This window comes from Cynocephalus volans, chromosome 2 (genome assembly GCF_027409185.1).
Source record: "Cynocephalus volans isolate mCynVol1 chromosome 2, mCynVol1.pri, whole genome shotgun sequence".
Classification (NCBI taxonomy): Eukaryota; Metazoa; Chordata; class Mammalia; order Dermoptera; family Cynocephalidae; genus Cynocephalus; species Cynocephalus volans.
Genome location: NC_084461.1, coordinates 77,698,705 through 77,717,663, shown reverse-complemented (window position 1 = coordinate 77,717,663; position 18,959 = coordinate 77,698,705). Strand labels below are relative to the sequence as shown.

At 33.5% G+C, this 18,959-nt stretch overlaps 1 protein-coding gene across 1 annotated transcript in view; it reads right to left on the bottom strand.

Moving 5' to 3' along the window:
* Positions 1–18,959, bottom strand: part of ADGRV1 (adhesion G protein-coupled receptor V1) — a 548,065-nt gene that overhangs the window by 513,476 nt on the left and 15,630 nt on the right. The window contains exons 9-18 of the mRNA XM_063086652.1: positions 17,216–17,392; positions 14,841–15,064; positions 10,057–10,183; positions 9,775–9,960; positions 8,864–9,044; positions 7,971–8,134; positions 6,729–6,852; positions 5,475–5,741; positions 1,212–1,338; positions 348–565 (exon numbers count right to left, since the gene is read on the bottom strand). Coding sequence (XP_062942722.1) covers positions 348–565; positions 1,212–1,338; positions 5,475–5,741; positions 6,729–6,852; positions 7,971–8,134; positions 8,864–9,044; positions 9,775–9,960; positions 10,057–10,183; positions 14,841–15,064; positions 17,216–17,392 — 1,795 coding nt within the window. The remainder of the gene's footprint in view (positions 1–347; positions 566–1,211; positions 1,339–5,474; positions 5,742–6,728; positions 6,853–7,970; positions 8,135–8,863; positions 9,045–9,774; positions 9,961–10,056; positions 10,184–14,840; positions 15,065–17,215; positions 17,393–18,959) is intronic.

Here is an 18,959-nt window from a genome sequence, read left to right as displayed (position 1 = left end):
GCAAATTGATTATTTAAATTATGGCACAAAGACCAAGCTTTAAGCAACCATGAAATCCATACTTCCTAACTTCTATTAATTTTTTTATTGGAGACAATATATTTGGTAAGGGAAAAATCTATTTACAAGTTTGAGGATGGATGTAAGCCTCCATCCATAAAACTGAACCAAGCTAAAGCCACAACATTAACTTTAAAAACACTTCTATCAAGTACACAATTTGGACATTTAAAATCATACAAGATAATACTTATTTCCTCATCAACTGCATTATCTATACAGCTCTAATTATTTAAGTATAAAATATAAATTTTGGTAGTAAAATAAGAGATGGAAAAACACAGCACCTGAAATGTTCACAAGCTTTAGAATATAAAATTCATTGAATTCAGGAATTTTATCTGGAAAAGCATGAAGAGTTACTGGTTTTGCTTCTTCTCCATCCATGAAGTTCACAGTCCCTGAAGTTTCATAGAACTGCTGTCCAGGCTGCAAAGCAGAATCATTCTGAAACAACTGCCAAGCTACAAAAACATTGCCAAAGTGTCCTCGGTGCCTCAAAATCCTATATAACGAATTAAAGAAAATTAATTTTCATGGAAAATTTATAAGTAGTGAATATAACTCTAATGAGACCTTTCTTTGTTATCTCAGAAACATACTTTTTCTACTTAACATCTTTAAATAAACCAAACAGTCAGTCCTACTGAGCAATCATGAAGAATCTCATGGAAAGAGAAGAATGGGGTAGAACTTTAAATAATAAAGAGCAGTCTTACAAGTCTTAGTCTTCAAAGTCCAAACTGAGAGATAACTCTAAGCCCAATCAAAAAATATTAAGATAATAACTAGCAAATGTTTTTCAAAAGCAAAGTATAGGCTAAGAGTAGTCATATCAACAAAAAGTTCCTGGAGACCTTGGGTACTTCAAGTTTCTCAGTTCTGACATAAAATGAAGTTGGGGTGAGGAGGGTGGAGAGAATAGTTTCTGCTAACCAGCTAAAGTGTTTATGGTTGTTGCTGTTGTTTTTGACTAGTGGGAACAGCATAAACAAAGTTTAGCATTCATTCAGACTACCAACCTTGAAATTATTCAATTCTTGAACAATTTTTTTAATTGTGAAAGATTAACAGTATTTCAAATTTCTTAGAGTTAATTATTTTATTTTATTTTATCCAGTTTTGAATTTGCTTTATTCAAATATACTTACCAAAATGTATTAGTCTTTCCTTCTTCTACAGCTTTGTCTATAGGCTCTAGAGAAAAAACTCCATTTGGGTCATCATTTGCTTCAATTATGACTGTAGCTATTCCATGTTGATAAACTACTGTATCACCTAAATTGAAAATGGAAAAGTCAAAGCAACAAAAAAAGTAGCTAACTTCCTATTTACTTTATATTTATAAATTAAGAAACAGTTTATAATTAAGTTCAAATTTTCAGCAAGAATTTCCTTACTAAAGATCACACAATAAATGCAAAATACTACTCTATTTCTCCAAAGATGCTCATATATGTGTGTACACACATGTACATATGTATATATACAAAGACAGAGAGGGAGAGAGAGTGATGCCTAAATACGTTTAATGTGAAACAGTTTTGTCTCTTCAAGAAAACATTTAGTTACAGTGGAGCAACTTTACTGAAAAACAAATAAGACCTTTTCTTCACAAGAGGAATATTGCTTCAATAGCTTAACTAGACACCAAAAATATAGTTTCTTATAATTTCAAGTTTTTGAAGTAGAGGATTTTATTTCATAACAAAAATGAAGAATTACCCCACAACATAACAATGCTCCTGTCCATGTTAATCAGAATCACTGGCTCAAGTGTTTCCCTTTCGATTTCTGTCTTCGGGCAACAGTTTGATCTGGTCTTACATAGAACAAAGCAGTCTGCGTGGTGCTGAATTTAATTCCTTTCTACACCAATTCTTCACTCAGCATGTTGGCACTGTTTTTGCCTGTTTATTAAGTCACTTCTTATCACCTTCCTGAGGTCCCTATCTCTTCTTCTGTACTCCAGCCATTTCCCATGTGAGCAAAAGTCCTTCCCATCTTCACTCATCTGACTAGAACCTAGTTCTGTTCTTCCAGGAGTTCTTCCTTAAATCCCCCCGTTAAGCTAAGTGACTCTCCGCTGTGTTCCCACAGCACTTTGCACTTTGTCAGTCTATCACAGCAACTCTCCTTGTATCAGTACACACACATACAATTTTACTGCAAGCTCCTTGGACAAATGATTCTTATTCAGTTCCATGCTCTAAGAAAACAGGTGCTCAGTAATTGGTGCATAGAATTTACTGCAGAACCGATGCAAATAAAACTTTCAAAATTAGATGAGGACAACACATACAACAAATATACAAATAAATTATGATTATATGTAACAAACCAGCACATCAGAAAACAATTTATATAAATATACAACTGTACTCAATCTCACTTGATAATTAGCCAATGAAGAGGGAAAAAAGACAAAAAAATAGAAAATCATTGTGTAGAAAATGCTGACAATAAAGAATAATAAAGGAAATATCATATCATAAAATCTAACAAAAATCAACAAAAATAATAAAGCCTAATTTTGGCAGGGTTCTGCTACCATGTGCATCTGTAATACAATACATCCCAGTTGGTACCAAAAATTCATTGTTTCTCTGCAAGATGAACTGACAATATTTAACAAGGGCTCTAAGGATGGCCATGTCCCTTGATCCATCATCAGGGTGTACACTGTGAATAATAACTATCAGGCACGAACACCCCTGCCAGCATAGCTAAAGTCATTACACTCTTGGATGCCACTATTTCTGGAAAAATGTTAAAAGACAAATGCAGAGGCAGTATGAGGTAAGACACACACCTCAGGCCAGTATCCCAGTCACATCTGTGTGCTCTCTCCTCCTGCCTTCTCTCTCTCTCTCCCTACATATATATCTCTCTCAAAATCAAATATATATTTGCCCAATGACACATTTTACAAAATAAACTAAGTAAACCTCTCTTTGAAAAGTTTTCACTTTCCACTCACTCTACAAGAACTTTAAGATGCTTTGATCCACTATTTAGCCATAGCGATTTTTTGTTCCTGGTGATAGTTTAACCCCAGTGACATTTTGACTGCAAAAATGTTTGAGACACAAAAATTTTCCCCACAATTCTACCAAATTTATGTCATCAAGAACTTATTCCTAAAGTAAATTCTATTAAGACAATGTCATTCCCTCATCACCTTTTTATATTTCACAGTAAATCTTTGTTTTCACCAAAATTATTTTTATCTGTAGCAATTCCTTTCATTTAAATTTTAGGATAATGACTGGATTCACCAAATGTTTTTGGTTGACATAAGATCTGACTAATTGTGGTTTTTGTAATTGTGGAAATTTTTTTGTGGCCATTATTCTACACAGCCAAATTTTTCCTCACAAGATTTCCTCACAAATTTTCCTCTCCATCACTTTGGGAGGGAGATGGCCCAGAGCAGACAGTGAGAACCCTAGTGGGGCAAGAAGGGCAGCCTCATTGTGGGAAGAGGATAACAGAAGCAGTGGGAACATGGTTACATACAGGTGAAATTGGTCAAATATGTCAATATATTAAAGATAATGGGAGATGAATTTCTCACTCTTGAAGAAGGAAATAACAAATACAGAAAGGGAGAAAACTAGAATGAACCCTGTGATGCTGGATAGGAATGAGATATTATTGTGAACTAATGGTTTTCAACATACATAACTAGATGCAGAACTACACATGTAAAAGTGTCAGTGTGCACAGATATACATACATACATACACACATATGTTCTCTGTCTCTGTACACTAAGAGAGCCTAGGAAAAGTAAAACCTCAACAACAATAAGCCACCTAGTGCCCAGATCCTGGTTACTAAATAATGTTCTTCACTAAAAGGAACCATGGCTTCTTGGAGACATGGCTGTTTTCATGGTTGTATTTTGGAAAAATACAAAATGAGCTTCAAACAGCCTGCTGTGCCAAGAACTAAGCAAATGCTCAAAGAATAGGAGAGACATGTCAAAAAGACAAAGTCATCCTAAATAGGTTACCACTGGTCAAATCTGGGACAATAAGACCATCAGAAGAAATAATGACAGCAAAATATAACCCACTGCATTAAGGAGAGATCATGAGTCCACACTGATAAATATATCAGTGAAAAACTGAAAGTTTTACAAGTAACAGGATATTTATATAGTTTCCAAGTACCTCCCCACAGAATACTTATTAATTACAATGAGAAAAAAGTACAGTAGAGAAGCTTCGCAGTCACAACCTTGATCATGGTCAAAGTGAATATCAGGATAAAGGGAATATCACAATAAATTTTGAAAAAATCAAAATTATGTGAAAACTGAAGGGATATGCTTAGAACACAGAATCACTTCTCTGAAATTCCTTCTAGGGATATAAAACCTGAATCTAATAATGAGGAAACATCAAACAAACCCCAGATGAGGGACATTCTACCTTGTAAACTATATTGTCAAGGTCATGAAAGTCAAGGAAAGACTGAGGAACTACTCCAGAATGAAGAGAATAAAGGGACATGACAATTAAATGCAATAATGCATGATTTGGGAAAGGGTCATTTTACTAGAAAGGACATTATTGGGACAACTCAGGAACTCTGAATGGGGTCTGAAGCAATGTTAACTTCCTGATTTTGATGGCTATATTTTAGTTATGTATAGGAGAATGTTCTAGATCATAGGAAACACACATTAATGTATTCAGAAGTAATAGGGCATCATGTCTTTAAGTTACTCTCAAAAGTTTCAGGGGAGGAAAAAAGCTATTTGTACTCTTAATAAAATAAATATCAAGAGAAGCTATCATTCTTCCAATTTTCTAAAGGTGGGGTCAAAACATTCTCAGGGCCCCAACAGAGGGATCAAAACACCCTGCTTCATTTTCTAGTACTGAGAAGAAAGAAAAGTCAAACTTTTCTCATTGCAGATTGTCATTCTTTTGGGCTATAGGTCCAGAGAATTATCAAACAGCCAGTTGGGGTCAGATGCCTACAGAACTAAGCTTCCCAACCAAATGTGCTAGCACCCTGCTCTGGGGAAAATGTGTCACAAGATACTGATCCCTTAAGTCACTGGGTGACTATGCAAGGCCTAAAGCAGCCATATTCCCAAGGCTCATTGTTTTTACATGTGTAAGATTTCTATTCCATATGTAATATCAGAATTTTCTATTTGTGCCATATGGTGAAAAAAAAGGTTAAAAATAATGCTGTAGAGTAAACCAGGTACATGAAGATTCAACACATATATCCTTCACCCCCAATACAGCTATGAAAACAAAAAAATTTTGCTCTTGAATAGTCACAGAAGATAGTTAATTACTACCTGGCACCACTACTGGACAGTAGTACTTAATGACATCTTAATAAAGCACTGAAACAACAGATCTGCCATAAATACATAATTTATTTACCTGTTGAATTAAAGAGGATTATATAAAAGGGTTCATCTGTTTCTGGGATACCATCTTCATTAACAAAAACAGATAAATTCTGCTCTCTATTTCCAACCTCAAAAACAAGCATTTCTCCTTTTTCAACAGGAACAAAGTCTCCCTCTCTTGCAGTAGCCTTCCCATCCATGGTAGCGTATTGGACAGTGCAGGTAAAATCAACAGATCCGTTTCTGAGAACTGTAAAGTTAGCAGCCTCACCTTCCTGAACCTTCACTACACGAGGTTCTGAAATATCCATAAAGAAGAAATATGTAAGCTTCTCTGATTCCATCTACATATTTTCAGACCACTTAATGTTTCTCCCAGCCCTCCACACGAAATGCCTTCTACTGTGTCTTTGCTTAAAGAATCAGCTCTGTTCCCAACCCCTACATGAGGCTCCTTCTGATTACCTAAACAGTCAATGGCCTTAATTCCTACAGAATCCATTGTCTTTGACACCCAATCTGTCAGTAAACTGCATACTGTTTAAAATCCTCTGCCTACTGCTTCAAATACCTCATTTCCAAGTGGAGGCTGTAAATTCCTTGAGAACAGACCCAGATATCTTATGTTTTATTTTTGCCACAGCAGTTACCAGAAAGCTGAGCATAAGATGAATTCATTAAGTACATATTAACTGAAGGTTAAGAATACAAATTTTAAAAATTCAAGAGGTTGAAGAGATTTCTGCATTGGTAAATTGACTTGACCTATATACAGCTTACAAAAAAGATTCAAGAAAGAATTAGGCATCAATAAAGTTCCGTAAATTAAAAGATGCCTCAGGTGGCAAAATTTAGTTCTAAAGAAAGCATTAAAGTGGCAAAAGTAGATCAACTTCAATTAATATGTCCATTACATATTAATTATTATAGCAAGCGGCCATCCATTAGGTACAATGCCCGGGCCCTGAACTGGCTAGACTGCACACTGGAAGAGAACACATAAAGGAGTATTCTTTTCTGCACAAAAATTCCATGGAATTTGAAAGGGGGAGATAAAGTTAATAAAACAGTACTTATTTTATTTTTCTTCTTGCCTCAGAAGATGTTTAAAAATATTTGTTAACACTACAAACAGAATGAATAACAATCATGGACTGAATCATGAAATCATATTTAAATAAGCATCAGCTGTGCTTTATTAAAAATGTTCAGCTGAAAAAATTTAAAATATATATATTCTGTTTAAGAAAGATGTAAACTCACTCACATAAGATAGCAATACCACCTGCAAAATAAATGGGATCATCATTTCTGGTAATCCTCAGAGTCGCTGTTGTTTTATTTCCCACTTTAGCTCCTCCAGTGGCATTAACTAGGACAATGGTAAATTCTTCCACTTCCTCTGGAATCTTTTGGAAAATGTTACATGCTTTAAGTCAGGTGATTAATACATGTAATTACATTATATATTTCTAAATTATTGCGTTTTTTTTAAAAAAAAGCTCTATTTATAGTACTAATGTTCATTTCCTTTTCTGAAGCAGACCTCCCTAAAGTATTCAAGTAAGACTCAGAACCCCCCCAAACTTATTTTAATGTGCATTCATCCAAACAGCCACTTTATTTTGAATGACTAAAATGTAATGGAAATATAGATATATTTTGCCTTACATAAGTTAAAAATAGATATACCACATAATTCATATTATTTCTGTAAAAAAATAAGAAACACGTTTATTAAAAAAATGAAACAGAAAAATAACCTTTTGACCTATTTAGAATAAAGTTCATAATAGTCGTTAAAGCTCAGCCAGCTCTCAAAGGCCTCTCACAAACCTTACTGAGCTTTCACCCAAGTGGATCATAAAGACCTCACTCCTGTGTCCTAACGAGATGAGATTCCCCACATCTCAGGTCTAAATGAATTCCCAGGTGGACACTGCTTCTCTTTCACATCATCCATGTGAGCTAGTCCTCTCCTCCCCCTAAAACAGAAAAGTTTTGGAATTTTGTCTCCTGAGAGATGGCCTGAAGAAAAGGGGAAAGACCTTCAGAGCTCCTCTCAGAAAGCGCAACTGCTCTCAGAAAGGTTCACTCCCATTGTTACTAAATTCTTTCTCTTTACTATCAGTAAGGAGAAACACCATGTTGGATCCGCAATCCATGTGGCCCAGCGTCCTGATTCTGAGAGTGCACCATAGCATAGCTGGTAGATGACCTTGTCTTCAAAGGGCCTAAGTACAAGCCAAGAGCTTAACCTCTCCCACAACCACAAATCCCTGACATTTAACACATGAACAGTGTTACTGACCATTGTCAGTGCTAAGAGATAAATTTAACGTGACATCAAGGGAACCAAAAAATAATATTGCTATAAATGGCTTATAGTCAGACATTGTCATACCAGAGTTCTCTATTACATACTTTCATCACAAAATATATTACCAGATGTTTAATTATTTAATAAAAAATAATAATTGGGCAACTACAACAAGTAAAGCAGAGTTATGTATGCAACTTGCTTTACCTCATCCGGAAGGGAGTAAATGGTGATGTTTTTTGAAAATTCCTGATCTTCAAAGAAAATAGTCCCTCGCACGGGGAACACATCTTGTGTAAAGTCTGGACTAACCACCCACGATACAGAAACATCACCAAAGTTGCCTCGATTTCTTATTACACCATAGACAGCTGTGAAAAACAAATATGTACAATATATGAATATATACCAAACAACTTTAAAATGATGAGTAAAGAAATTGCTCAAATAAACAAAAGTTAAAATAACACCTCTTTTTAATAAAAGCCAATTATTTGCTTGGCACAGCCTCCAAGTTACATATAAAAAAAATTAGCCTATTCCTCCCTCTGTAGGTATACAATTTATAAAACATATGGACTCAATCTTTTCTATCACAGGTTGGGATTTTAAAAGTCAGTCCGCATAGGAAACAGAATAGTGATTCTTAGGTACACCTACCATAAAGTTGTATAGGGATATCTGCTAAAGGCAGTTAGAGGAAGCTGCATACTCAGGAGCAATTTTCTCACCAGACAGACACGGTTCTAAAAATAAAATATTTCTCATTTCCTGTCACTGCAAAAGTGCCCTAGCAGTAACTCTCAGTTCTAAAGTTTTCCTGATTTGATTCAACTCATTCTTGAGTATTCAAGTTGCTCTGCATATGGTTAATTGAAATCAAAATATAACTGAAGTCATCGGTGTCATCACAATACTGTGTAAGAAATAAAAACAGTGATCCTGAATATGATTTTTGAAAAGACCAATTTCTGCACTATATGTAGTTTCTATGGCAAAATAGGCAACTGAAAATAACTAGTTAATAAAGAAATACACTAAAAATTGATTATATTTTCTTTTCAGTAAATAGAAATAGAATATTAGACAGAATAAATTACCTCTATATATATCATCTCCTTTGCTTTCATTTATCATCACAATCAGACCATCAGAAATAAATTCTATAATCCCATGAGGATCATCGTTTTTTAGAATTGTTATGTTGACAACTGTAGCACTTCCCAACTTGCTTTCCCATTCACCATGGCTGCTGAGGACCACCCAATAGTGTTCATCCAGCTAAAACGAACAAATTAAATTAGGACATTTTTACAGCAAATACAAAACATATATAGTCAAGAATATTAATACATTCAATTTTTCGAAACATACAACTCACTGAAAGGACAAAAGAGCCGATATTATTCCTAAAAAATTTTTAACATGCTCCTATCAAGTAAGAGAGATACCAGAGATAAGTATACATTGTCCAAAAAGAGCAAAAATAAACAATGATAATACTCTAAAATGGTAAGAAGATTAGACGTTATCATTGGTGATCTAGGCATTTAAACTAATAAGAGTAAATAAAGTTAATTTAAAAGCTACACATGCACTGTTGTATAAACATAATGAAACTACACCTAGTTCCAGTAGTATAAAACTTACATTTATTTCCTTTAAAAAAAAAAGTAATCTTACAGCAGAACCACATCATTAAAACTTCAGTCAATACAGGTCACATAAAATAAAGCTCAGCATAAATAAAGCTAAAAGATGAAAACTGATCACACACTGAAAGTCTTAGGTTGTCTGGTATTTCTTAATGTAGGACAAAAATACACTATTCTATTCTGAACAAGGTTTTTAAAGCTTGTTTTTATTTTTCCAAACATAAGTACTTCTCAATCCTTTCTTGCCCCCTTCCTTTCTATGTCTCCTTGCCAATGTTCAAAATGTTTATATTCATAATATGCCACATACAATCAACCTTCCACAAAAGCACAAGGGAAAAAATAGAATCCTTTACCTCTGGTATCCCATCCAATCTTGCTAGCAAGGTGATCACTATCTCCCTTTCCCCAGGCTTAAACTCTAACACTCCCGTATTTCCATAGAATTCGTTGCTATCTCTTGGTTCTACTCGGTAGTGTAGAAACTGCTTAACAAGAGCCCCCCTGGACCGGATGATGTGGAGCTCTACAGATTCTCCTTCCTTTAAAAAAAAAAAAATCCACAGAAGTTCAAATCTTTCAAGATCATTTTTCTGAAGGTATGAGCACAAATGGATTAAAGTTTCTTTCATACTTACCTCTATAACGTAGGGACCTTTGGAATCAGGAGAAAATTCAAAAACTCCCCCAGGATCATCATTTTCCAAAATAATTAAGTCACAGCTAGTATATCCAGATTTCAGCACTTGGTTTTCCACATTAGCCCTGGAGAGGTCAAAAGGAAAAAAGGTACCCACTACCTATAGTCTTCTGAATTTTGCAGGCTTCTAAGGCAATATTCACAACTCTTCCAGATAATGGGGAAAAAAAATTATTAGGAATTAGTAATTAAAGTGAATTTATGTTAACTAAAATCACTTAAGATCAAAACAGCTTTAGTCAGAACAGTTATGGAGAACTTCTATTTCTGAATTCATTATATGCTTTTTTTATTTGACTTAAACCAAACATGGTATATACATACCAAGAATACAATAATCATAGGTTATAAATGTTTTATTTATATAAAGTATCAAAATTTAGAGATTTGATTCCAACTTTAGAAAAACTTAATTTATAACATGTAGTAAGGAAATATATTTAAACAAAATCATATTTTAATTTTTACTTGCACTTGAATTTCTTTTAAAAAAACTCGTTACATAAGCTTATACTAGCTGAATAAGGATATGTAAAATTTGGATAACTGCATGGACTAAAGCAAGCTGCACTAATAAAAAATAAACACAATTATGATTAGATTTCAGGTATACTTTTGCTTTTAAATGCTTTTTATTCACCTCAGTTTTAACCTTGTGCCTTTTTTTTCTCTTGGTATAAAAGAAAATGTAGGACATATAAGAAAAAAAGGAATTGAATGGATCTGAGATGCATGACATGTTATAATAATTTCTAAATATATATCTCAAAAGAACATATTAAAATTTTTTTTAATTTCTGGTTTTATATTCAGTGTATAATTAGAATGATCAAAGGGACTTGCACTGAAGGCTTTTAGGGTTTAAAAGCCAGCAGGCTCTTAAGAATTCTCAATCCTGCAAGCTGCTCTAAACCTTTCCAAATGTCACTTGCTATTGAACCAATAAGTACTCATGATCCGACCTCAAAATCACAATGAAACCATGATTAATAAGTAGAAGTATACAGAAGACAGCTCACTGAATTAACATCCTTCCCTAGCTTTTGGAAATCTTACAATGAATACCAAGCATGCTAGTGGCCACAGAAAAGAGAGTTCAAATAATATGAATTATTTATTATATTGTTAATGCAATCACATGATTTTCATAGCAAATTTCTCATATTTCATTTATATCAATATCTTCAAAAATTAAAACTTCCTATGTTCACATGAGCTAGAAGATTTAAAAACTGGATCAGAATGTAAAATATAAAAATCCATTCTGAGCATTAAACAAATGAATTTTATTTTTAAACTGTCTTAAAATATTCTACCCTTATGTAAAATGCAAATTCTGAAAAGTTCTGCATACAACACTGAGATGTAGGCAGGAAATTGCTTAGACATACTGAGAAAACCAATGGAAAAGTTAATATTGTTGATTGCTAATTCTCCGTTAAACAAACTACAAGATTCATAAAAGATGCTGGGAAAGAATTTTACAAGTAAGGCACAATAATTGTTCTCTAGGTTATGAATAAACTATAAGAAAAGTTAAATTTTAAGTTCTTCAAAACATTGTTACACTAATTCTCAAACTTTTTATCAAGTATTTTAATGCATTTATAATTTAAAAGCCTTAGGACCAAAAAATAAAGCTCCGCTTATCATTAGAAAATGAAACTACACACAAAGCATGCATAGCCAAGTGGACAAGCGAAATTTCTCAAGACCTGTGATCATGCAGAAGAGCAGCCTCGTCCAATAAAATAACTTGCAAAGCAAAAAGTTGAATCACCAAAAACAAGGCATTATTTTGCACACTTACCCAAAATACACCACAAACCTTTCAGTTTCTACCCTGTCAACACAGAAAGAAGTGTGGGAGAGAGGAAAAAGAGGTGGGGGCACCATTTGCCAAAATCTCACTAATACTGCTAGAAACATAGAATGGCAGGATAAAAATAAGCTGAAGAAAGTCTTTCTTCTTTTTCCAAGAGCTAGTCATGTTCACTTTATGGGAACTCTGCCCACTGGATTCTTTGCTATTGACAAATGCTAGCAAGAGGTTCGGCGGTTCCCACTTATGGAATATGACCCCATGGGCAGCCAGCATGTCAGGACTCATTGAAGACATTCCTTTCCTGGCCTCCTCCAAGGCGTCATGCCTGCCAAGCACTGTACATGCTCAAAAACTGCAGCAGCTGAGCAAATTTCATTCAGCCCTACATATAATTACTTAGTAGCTTTAATTAGGTTTAGAAAAAAAATTAAAACCTCCATCCTCAGATCTAAAGCCAGTTGTTCTTTGAGTTAGAAAAAACAAAACCCCAAAAGCAGAGAAATTTATACTTTTAATCATTTGCATAGCAATATACTCAAGAAGCTATGTCATCATATCTTTTAATTATGACAAATATTACCTAAATACAACTTTGGATCAGAAAATTGAAACACTTTTCCAAATCCCCAATGTATTTCATTTTCAAACATCCTTGAATAAAGAAGCACATGTCAAAATGTACAGCCCTTATGCCTCATTTTTAAAGTCATATATACCATTTATAAATATGGGGTTATATATCACACATATCAAAAATACTCTGAAATAAACTGGCATAATAAAATTGTTTTCTAATTTGGAAAAAGCTAAACAATAGTATTTTTAACTAGTATAATATTGAAAGCACCATAAAATGTTTAGTACCAGAGCAACTTTTGCCCATATTTAGTTGAAATATAGAGAATTGGAATCTGAATTTGACATTAAGAGAAAATTGTAAACTGTACCATAATAAAGTATTAATTATTTTTTTGTTGCAATATTGTATTGTGACTCATTGTAATCACACCTATTAGCATTCATCCATTCTTTCACTTAAGTTTTGTTAAATATTTGTAAAAGTAAGAGGAAGGTTTTGATAAAATATGCTATTTTAAGTTGTACATTTTATTCTTACGTTTATTTAACCAAATATGTCTTTGAACACAAATGTAATTTGCTCATTCTCGTTCATGCACAATTGAGATAATGCAAGTACGCACTAGTTACTAATTGAATTAAAATATTTTAATATACATTTGAACTAAATTCTTTAATTTGAAAAGAACCAATAATTTCTGTAATTTTCTACCCTATAATTTGTACTTCCTTTTGTATTGTTTCCACCCATAGGAGAGAGAAAAAAAGTAAAAAAACAAACAAATAAAAACTTAAAAATTATATTTAATTTCAAATGTTTATATAACATTTTTTAAATGATTATTTTGAAAGAATATAAAGAATAGTCATAAATCTGTGGAGGTATAATTTAAATCGTTTCTTAAACATTTAGTTGAGAGCAGAAACTCTCAGCTGAGCTAACAAAATTTCTATGGATTGCTACAGCTTTGGTTAACAATCAATGTTAATTATTCTATAGTTGCTTTTTTTTTAAGAAAGATTGTCTACTGATTTAATAGGTTCTCAAACCTAATTTTAAAAAAAAGGACATAAGTAAAAAAAAAATAGTTTTTATCTCATTACATTTCACTGGTTTTTAATCAAATGAAATACCTTTCCTTAAGATTTAATCTAAAATATATATTAAAACCATAAGTCATTTGATTTTTGCTGTTGTTTTCGATGTTGTTTGCTGGTTTTTCTGTTGTTTTGTTTTACTTTTTATGTAAGAAAGGAAGCAAACATAATGTGGTTCAGAAAGCAAACAAAATGAACAGTGAACACTGAATAATTTGTTCTCCGTATTATATATTTCTCTTTCACATAAAAACAAAAAAAGCAACTACTCATCAGTTTTTTAAAATGTTTTTAGACAAATCACCTACAAGGAAAAACCTACAGGGGGCTGATAGTAAAATATAGAGAGGTCCAGGGATATAAAAATAAAATAATTTTCACTACTTCAGTCCTGAATAATATAGTACAAAATATCTCTTGAATTTATCTGTGAATTTCACTGTTTCTAAATGTGACTTGTGCAAAGCCTTCAAGTCACAGTAACCTTCTCTAATATGTATCAACTTTAACATAAAGAGACCTGTAGTAGATAAACTTGGTTTTGATCTTAAAAAATCATTAACATCAATTAAACACAGTATTTTTTCTTTCGTTTTTGAAAGGATTTTCTGAATTACTGAAAGAAAAAAAAAACGTCTTTGAAGTCGTCATATTTTCTTAATATAAAATACCCACTCAAAAATGCTAAGTAAATTCTTATTACTACTGAAAAGGTACACACCTTACAGTTGTGTAATTTTTGGTTGTCTGGAAAATTAGTATTATTTAATGCTTACATTCCATGTACAGAAGAGAATTTCATTATATGAAGATTAATGCTTTCTTTTTATTCACTCACAAAAACTCTAATCCTTAGCCCTGTTGAAAATGAAGCCAGCAGAGCTGTTTGCTTAACCTAACATTTTAGATTTGTTGCTGCCTATTTTTTTTAATATAGCAACATATTAGCTATGCTGCAGATTTATCTGACCTGCCATAAATTCTCTGTGTAATGCTTCTTCACAATGACTAGCAGAGTAAAAGTTCTCTAAAGGAGAATAATATTCATAGTCAAACCAGAGCTGTCAACAAATAACAGAAAAGTCTGAAGGCCCATATAACAATATTTACTTGATTTTTTTTTTTTACTTTATATGTAGAAAAGAATTAAAACAAAAATCAAAATTATTTAGAACTCTAATATATAACTGTTAGTAGACATTACCTATATGGGTTATTACCTGTCTAGAGAAAGTGTTACAGTTTCATTCATTTCCGGTATGTCATCACCTTTGAGAGTAATATTTATTGTTGTGTCACTTTGCCCAGATAAAAACAAAACAGAGCCATTAAAGGGACCTATATCATCCAGAGTAACTGCTTTTGAATTAAAGCCAGAGGGCTTCAAACTCCAATAGACAGTAGCCTGGCCATCAGTTCCATCCCGATGTAAGGGAATGTATACCTTATAAAAAGAAAAAACAGAACAATTTCTTCTAAAACATATGCTTACAAATTACATAAGTTTTGCAGTTAGTATGTGCACATATTATTATGTGAATATATATATTCTATACAGAGAAGTAAACTATTAAATAACATAAAAATAATTCAACAAGCTTTCTCTTTAAACATGAAAATAATTTCATACATAACTATTTTTCAGTTATAATTACATTATAACTGCTTATTTTTTTCTAATCAAATTTATCTCCAAAATTATTCTCACCCAAAAATGTGTCTAACCTAGGATTTGTCTTAGTAAAAAATACAAATATTTTAAAAGCCAAAGAATCATGAAAAACATAGAATACTGCTAAAGAATAAATTTCCATCACAGGTTCTCTGAAAAAATAATTAAATTAATATCAATATACTAACTGAAAAATAAAATTTTATGATTAAACCTGTAAAATTATATATTATGCAAATGCATCCTAAAGTGACAGGGGGCAAAATAAGGCATTGTTTCTAACCGTACAATAAATGCAGTAGAAATAAAATGGCATACTCATAACATAACTCTGGGTTCCCTTGGCTAGTTACTTAATCTCTCTGATCTCAATTTTCTTATGTGGAATGAAGCTAATGATTCTTTATTTTGCAAGTTTGTGGTGAAGATTAGAGATACTTTAAGTAAAGCATCTACGGCAGTGCCTCTCCATAGTACGAGCCAAATAAATGAAAGTTATTATAATAATTCTGAAACAAATTGTATTTGGTAGTTTTGTTCAAGTGCAGTACACTTTAAATACATATAATAAAAGGATCACTAAAAATCATGACTGAAGTTTTTTCAAACAAAGAACATAAATGAATACTTAATGGTAGATATGCTATTCTTCTTATGCTCCTAAAAGAGGTACCCTCTTTTTTCTTTGCCCTTTAACATAGCTCATCTTGAAAAAGACAAGATATGTTCACTACTAACCATTCTGCTGCTTTGGCTAGCAACAGTCAGAAACCAAGACTAGTGAGCAAAGTAAGATTCACAGGAAAGACAAAAAAAATTTACAGAGGTCTGGGACCCTAAATCACCCTGAGGGAGTGTGTATGCCCAGGCTGTATACAGGACAATGAGGACAAAGGGAAACTCCTAATTTTTCTGCTGTTCTCAAGAGGGGAAGAATGCAGATCCAAGGAGCCCAAAACTTTTCCTCAAAGCTAATTTCCCTCAAGGGAGAAATATGAAATGGCAAATTTATAGCTTTATAAGATAAACAAATAAAAGCAGTTCACTCTTTAAGAACAAACTAAATACTTTTTAGTTTTTAGAAGGAAGCAGCATATTAAGAAAAATATAAAAAACCAAAACCATCTTGAAAAATAAAGCTTTTCTGCCCATTTATAGAATCTAATAGACCAACCAAGGAAATTGTGGTCACCATATTTTGACATGAGGCTTTGATAACAAAAACAAGTCCCTTCATTCCCAATCTAAACTCCAAGCCAATTTAAATCAAATCTAAGCTTGAGGGACTTGGAGAGGATCTCAGGGACAGACTGTGGCTCAGAGAATGGTAAGGATGAAGGACAGAGCTACCCCTAGAAAATGAAGACTTGGGAAAAATTTAGCCAAGGTGGGGGTGGGGGGTGTTATGTATGTGAATATGCTTTTATGTGTGTGTGTATGTGCAAAAATTTACATATATATAAAAAATTCCTAAGATTCAGCATTCCACAATTTTACCACTATCAAGCACAGGACCCAAGGCAGCCACCTCAGTCCTACCCAAGGCAAGCACACAGAGTACTCAGAGATGGAGTTGGTCAAGAACACCTGTGGTACCATGACATAGCCATTACATAAAAATGTTTATGTTCTGGTATCACTGTGACAAATGTCATAGCATTACCTGAAAGCAGTCACATCAAAATATCCTACTCCTGCTATGAACAATTAATTCTAATTTTATTCTGCTGAATACAGCAAAAGATGATGGAAAAATCACACACTCATCACTTACTTACGTAAAATGACATACTGAAGGTTGGAGGTAAATAGTAAAGCTTCTTAAGATTTGTTAACTCTAAATGCTAAACCTACTTAAAAAAACAGCATCTGTACATTACCTCAAACTCATTAGGCCCCATTAATAAGAAAGAGCCTACTTACCACTTCAGCAGAAGAACCTTCTGGTTCATGCAAAATGATTGGTAGATTGCTAGTAAAGCCAATTTCTCCATTTGCAATGGCTGGAGTAACCAGTAAAGAAATATTTCTAATCTTCCCAAATCGGGGACTTACAGGTGGGATTGGGGGAATTATGTTCACCAACTCCACAGTTTCCAACTAAAATAAACAAAAACAATAAGAATTGATAGAACAGAAATTTTTAAATTAAAATAAATAAAGCCTTAATAGCAAGGGACACCAAAATATAAATATGGGTAAATGTCAGCAATAGTGTGGCAACTTCATTCTCCTCCTCCATCATTCACCATCCCTTTTCAATCTCCTGTACTGGCTTCTTGAGCTCTTTCTGTTCCTCAACTATTATTCCCCAAGATTCTTCCTAAACCCATTATCTTATAGTTTCATGCCCTCTTCTTAATAATCTCTGGATTTCTCCCTCAAATTCCAAATTGTTATAACCAATCACCACTGGACAGCACAAAAATATCACACAGTCACTTTACAGATAGAATGTCTAAAACAGAAATCGCTACCTCTACTCCATGCCCACTCACCACCACCATCACTAGCTCCGCCATCTGCTTTTTCCTCCTTGCCGCTGACATAAAACTGCCTTGGCCTGAAAGCCAAATATCAGAAATTGTCCACATCTCCTTCCTCTCTTCCACTGATCAATCCACTTCCAATCAATCACCCACTCCCCTTCTCTGCCAGACAAAACCCAGTATCAGAAGACCGTTTAGAACTCCAATTGTAACTCGATGCATCTTTACACTCGGAGAAATGGAATGCATGTACAACATATAGTGTTCCTATAATTAATTAAGATGACCACCAGAGTAACTTTTCATGGTGCTCTCCTCATTTAAAATGCCCTCCCTTCATCATCTCACAAGTCCAAAAGGTACCCACCCTTAAAGACAAGCTAAATTTCTCTCCTCTTTCATGAAGACTTCCTTGGATTCTCCAGTCTTTATTCTTCCTCTCTCTGAGCTTCTACTGTTACCCTCCTTGAACTTAGAACTTAATTATAAATTTCACAGATTGCTTGTTTCTCATCATTTTGTGTGTTCCGGACTGTCACTTCCCAACAGGCCTGTAGAGCTCTTGTGGGTCTGTGTCCTCCTCAGCACTTTCTTAATATCAGGAATCTTCAAAAAGTTCGTGGAAAGATTCGTATTATCTTTTAAATCCATTTTCCATGAACTTTTTGAAGTACTCTCATGTAAGACATAGTCCAAAAACTGCAGCAGCTTTGTGAATATTTGTTAGTTTATTCCTCCAACACAAACTGAGCTCTAAAGGAATCCTGATATATCACAAACCTTCAACATCTTAAATACTCATGTTCTAACTCTTCAAAATCCAGTTCATCGATCCACATGGTGTTCACTTGAGGAGTATAGAAATAGTAACCATTATAGTAAGCAAAACCATAGGGATTTTAAGTTAAAATACAGTTTTGAACTTAATGAAACATTATGTAACTCCCACTCTATAGAACCTTCTGTTAGGCTCTGTAGTGTTGAAATGATGCCTCTAAGTAACCACCAGCAGAGACATGGGATTTAAGTTGATTTCCCACAAGTGGACAGGACTGGAACTGATCTCCCACATAATTTCATACTTTGTAATGAACAATAAACACCTAAAATGGCAAAAGTAAATGCCTTTTTCCAATGTCACATGTTTTGCTTTGAAAATCTTATACAAGAGAAAGACA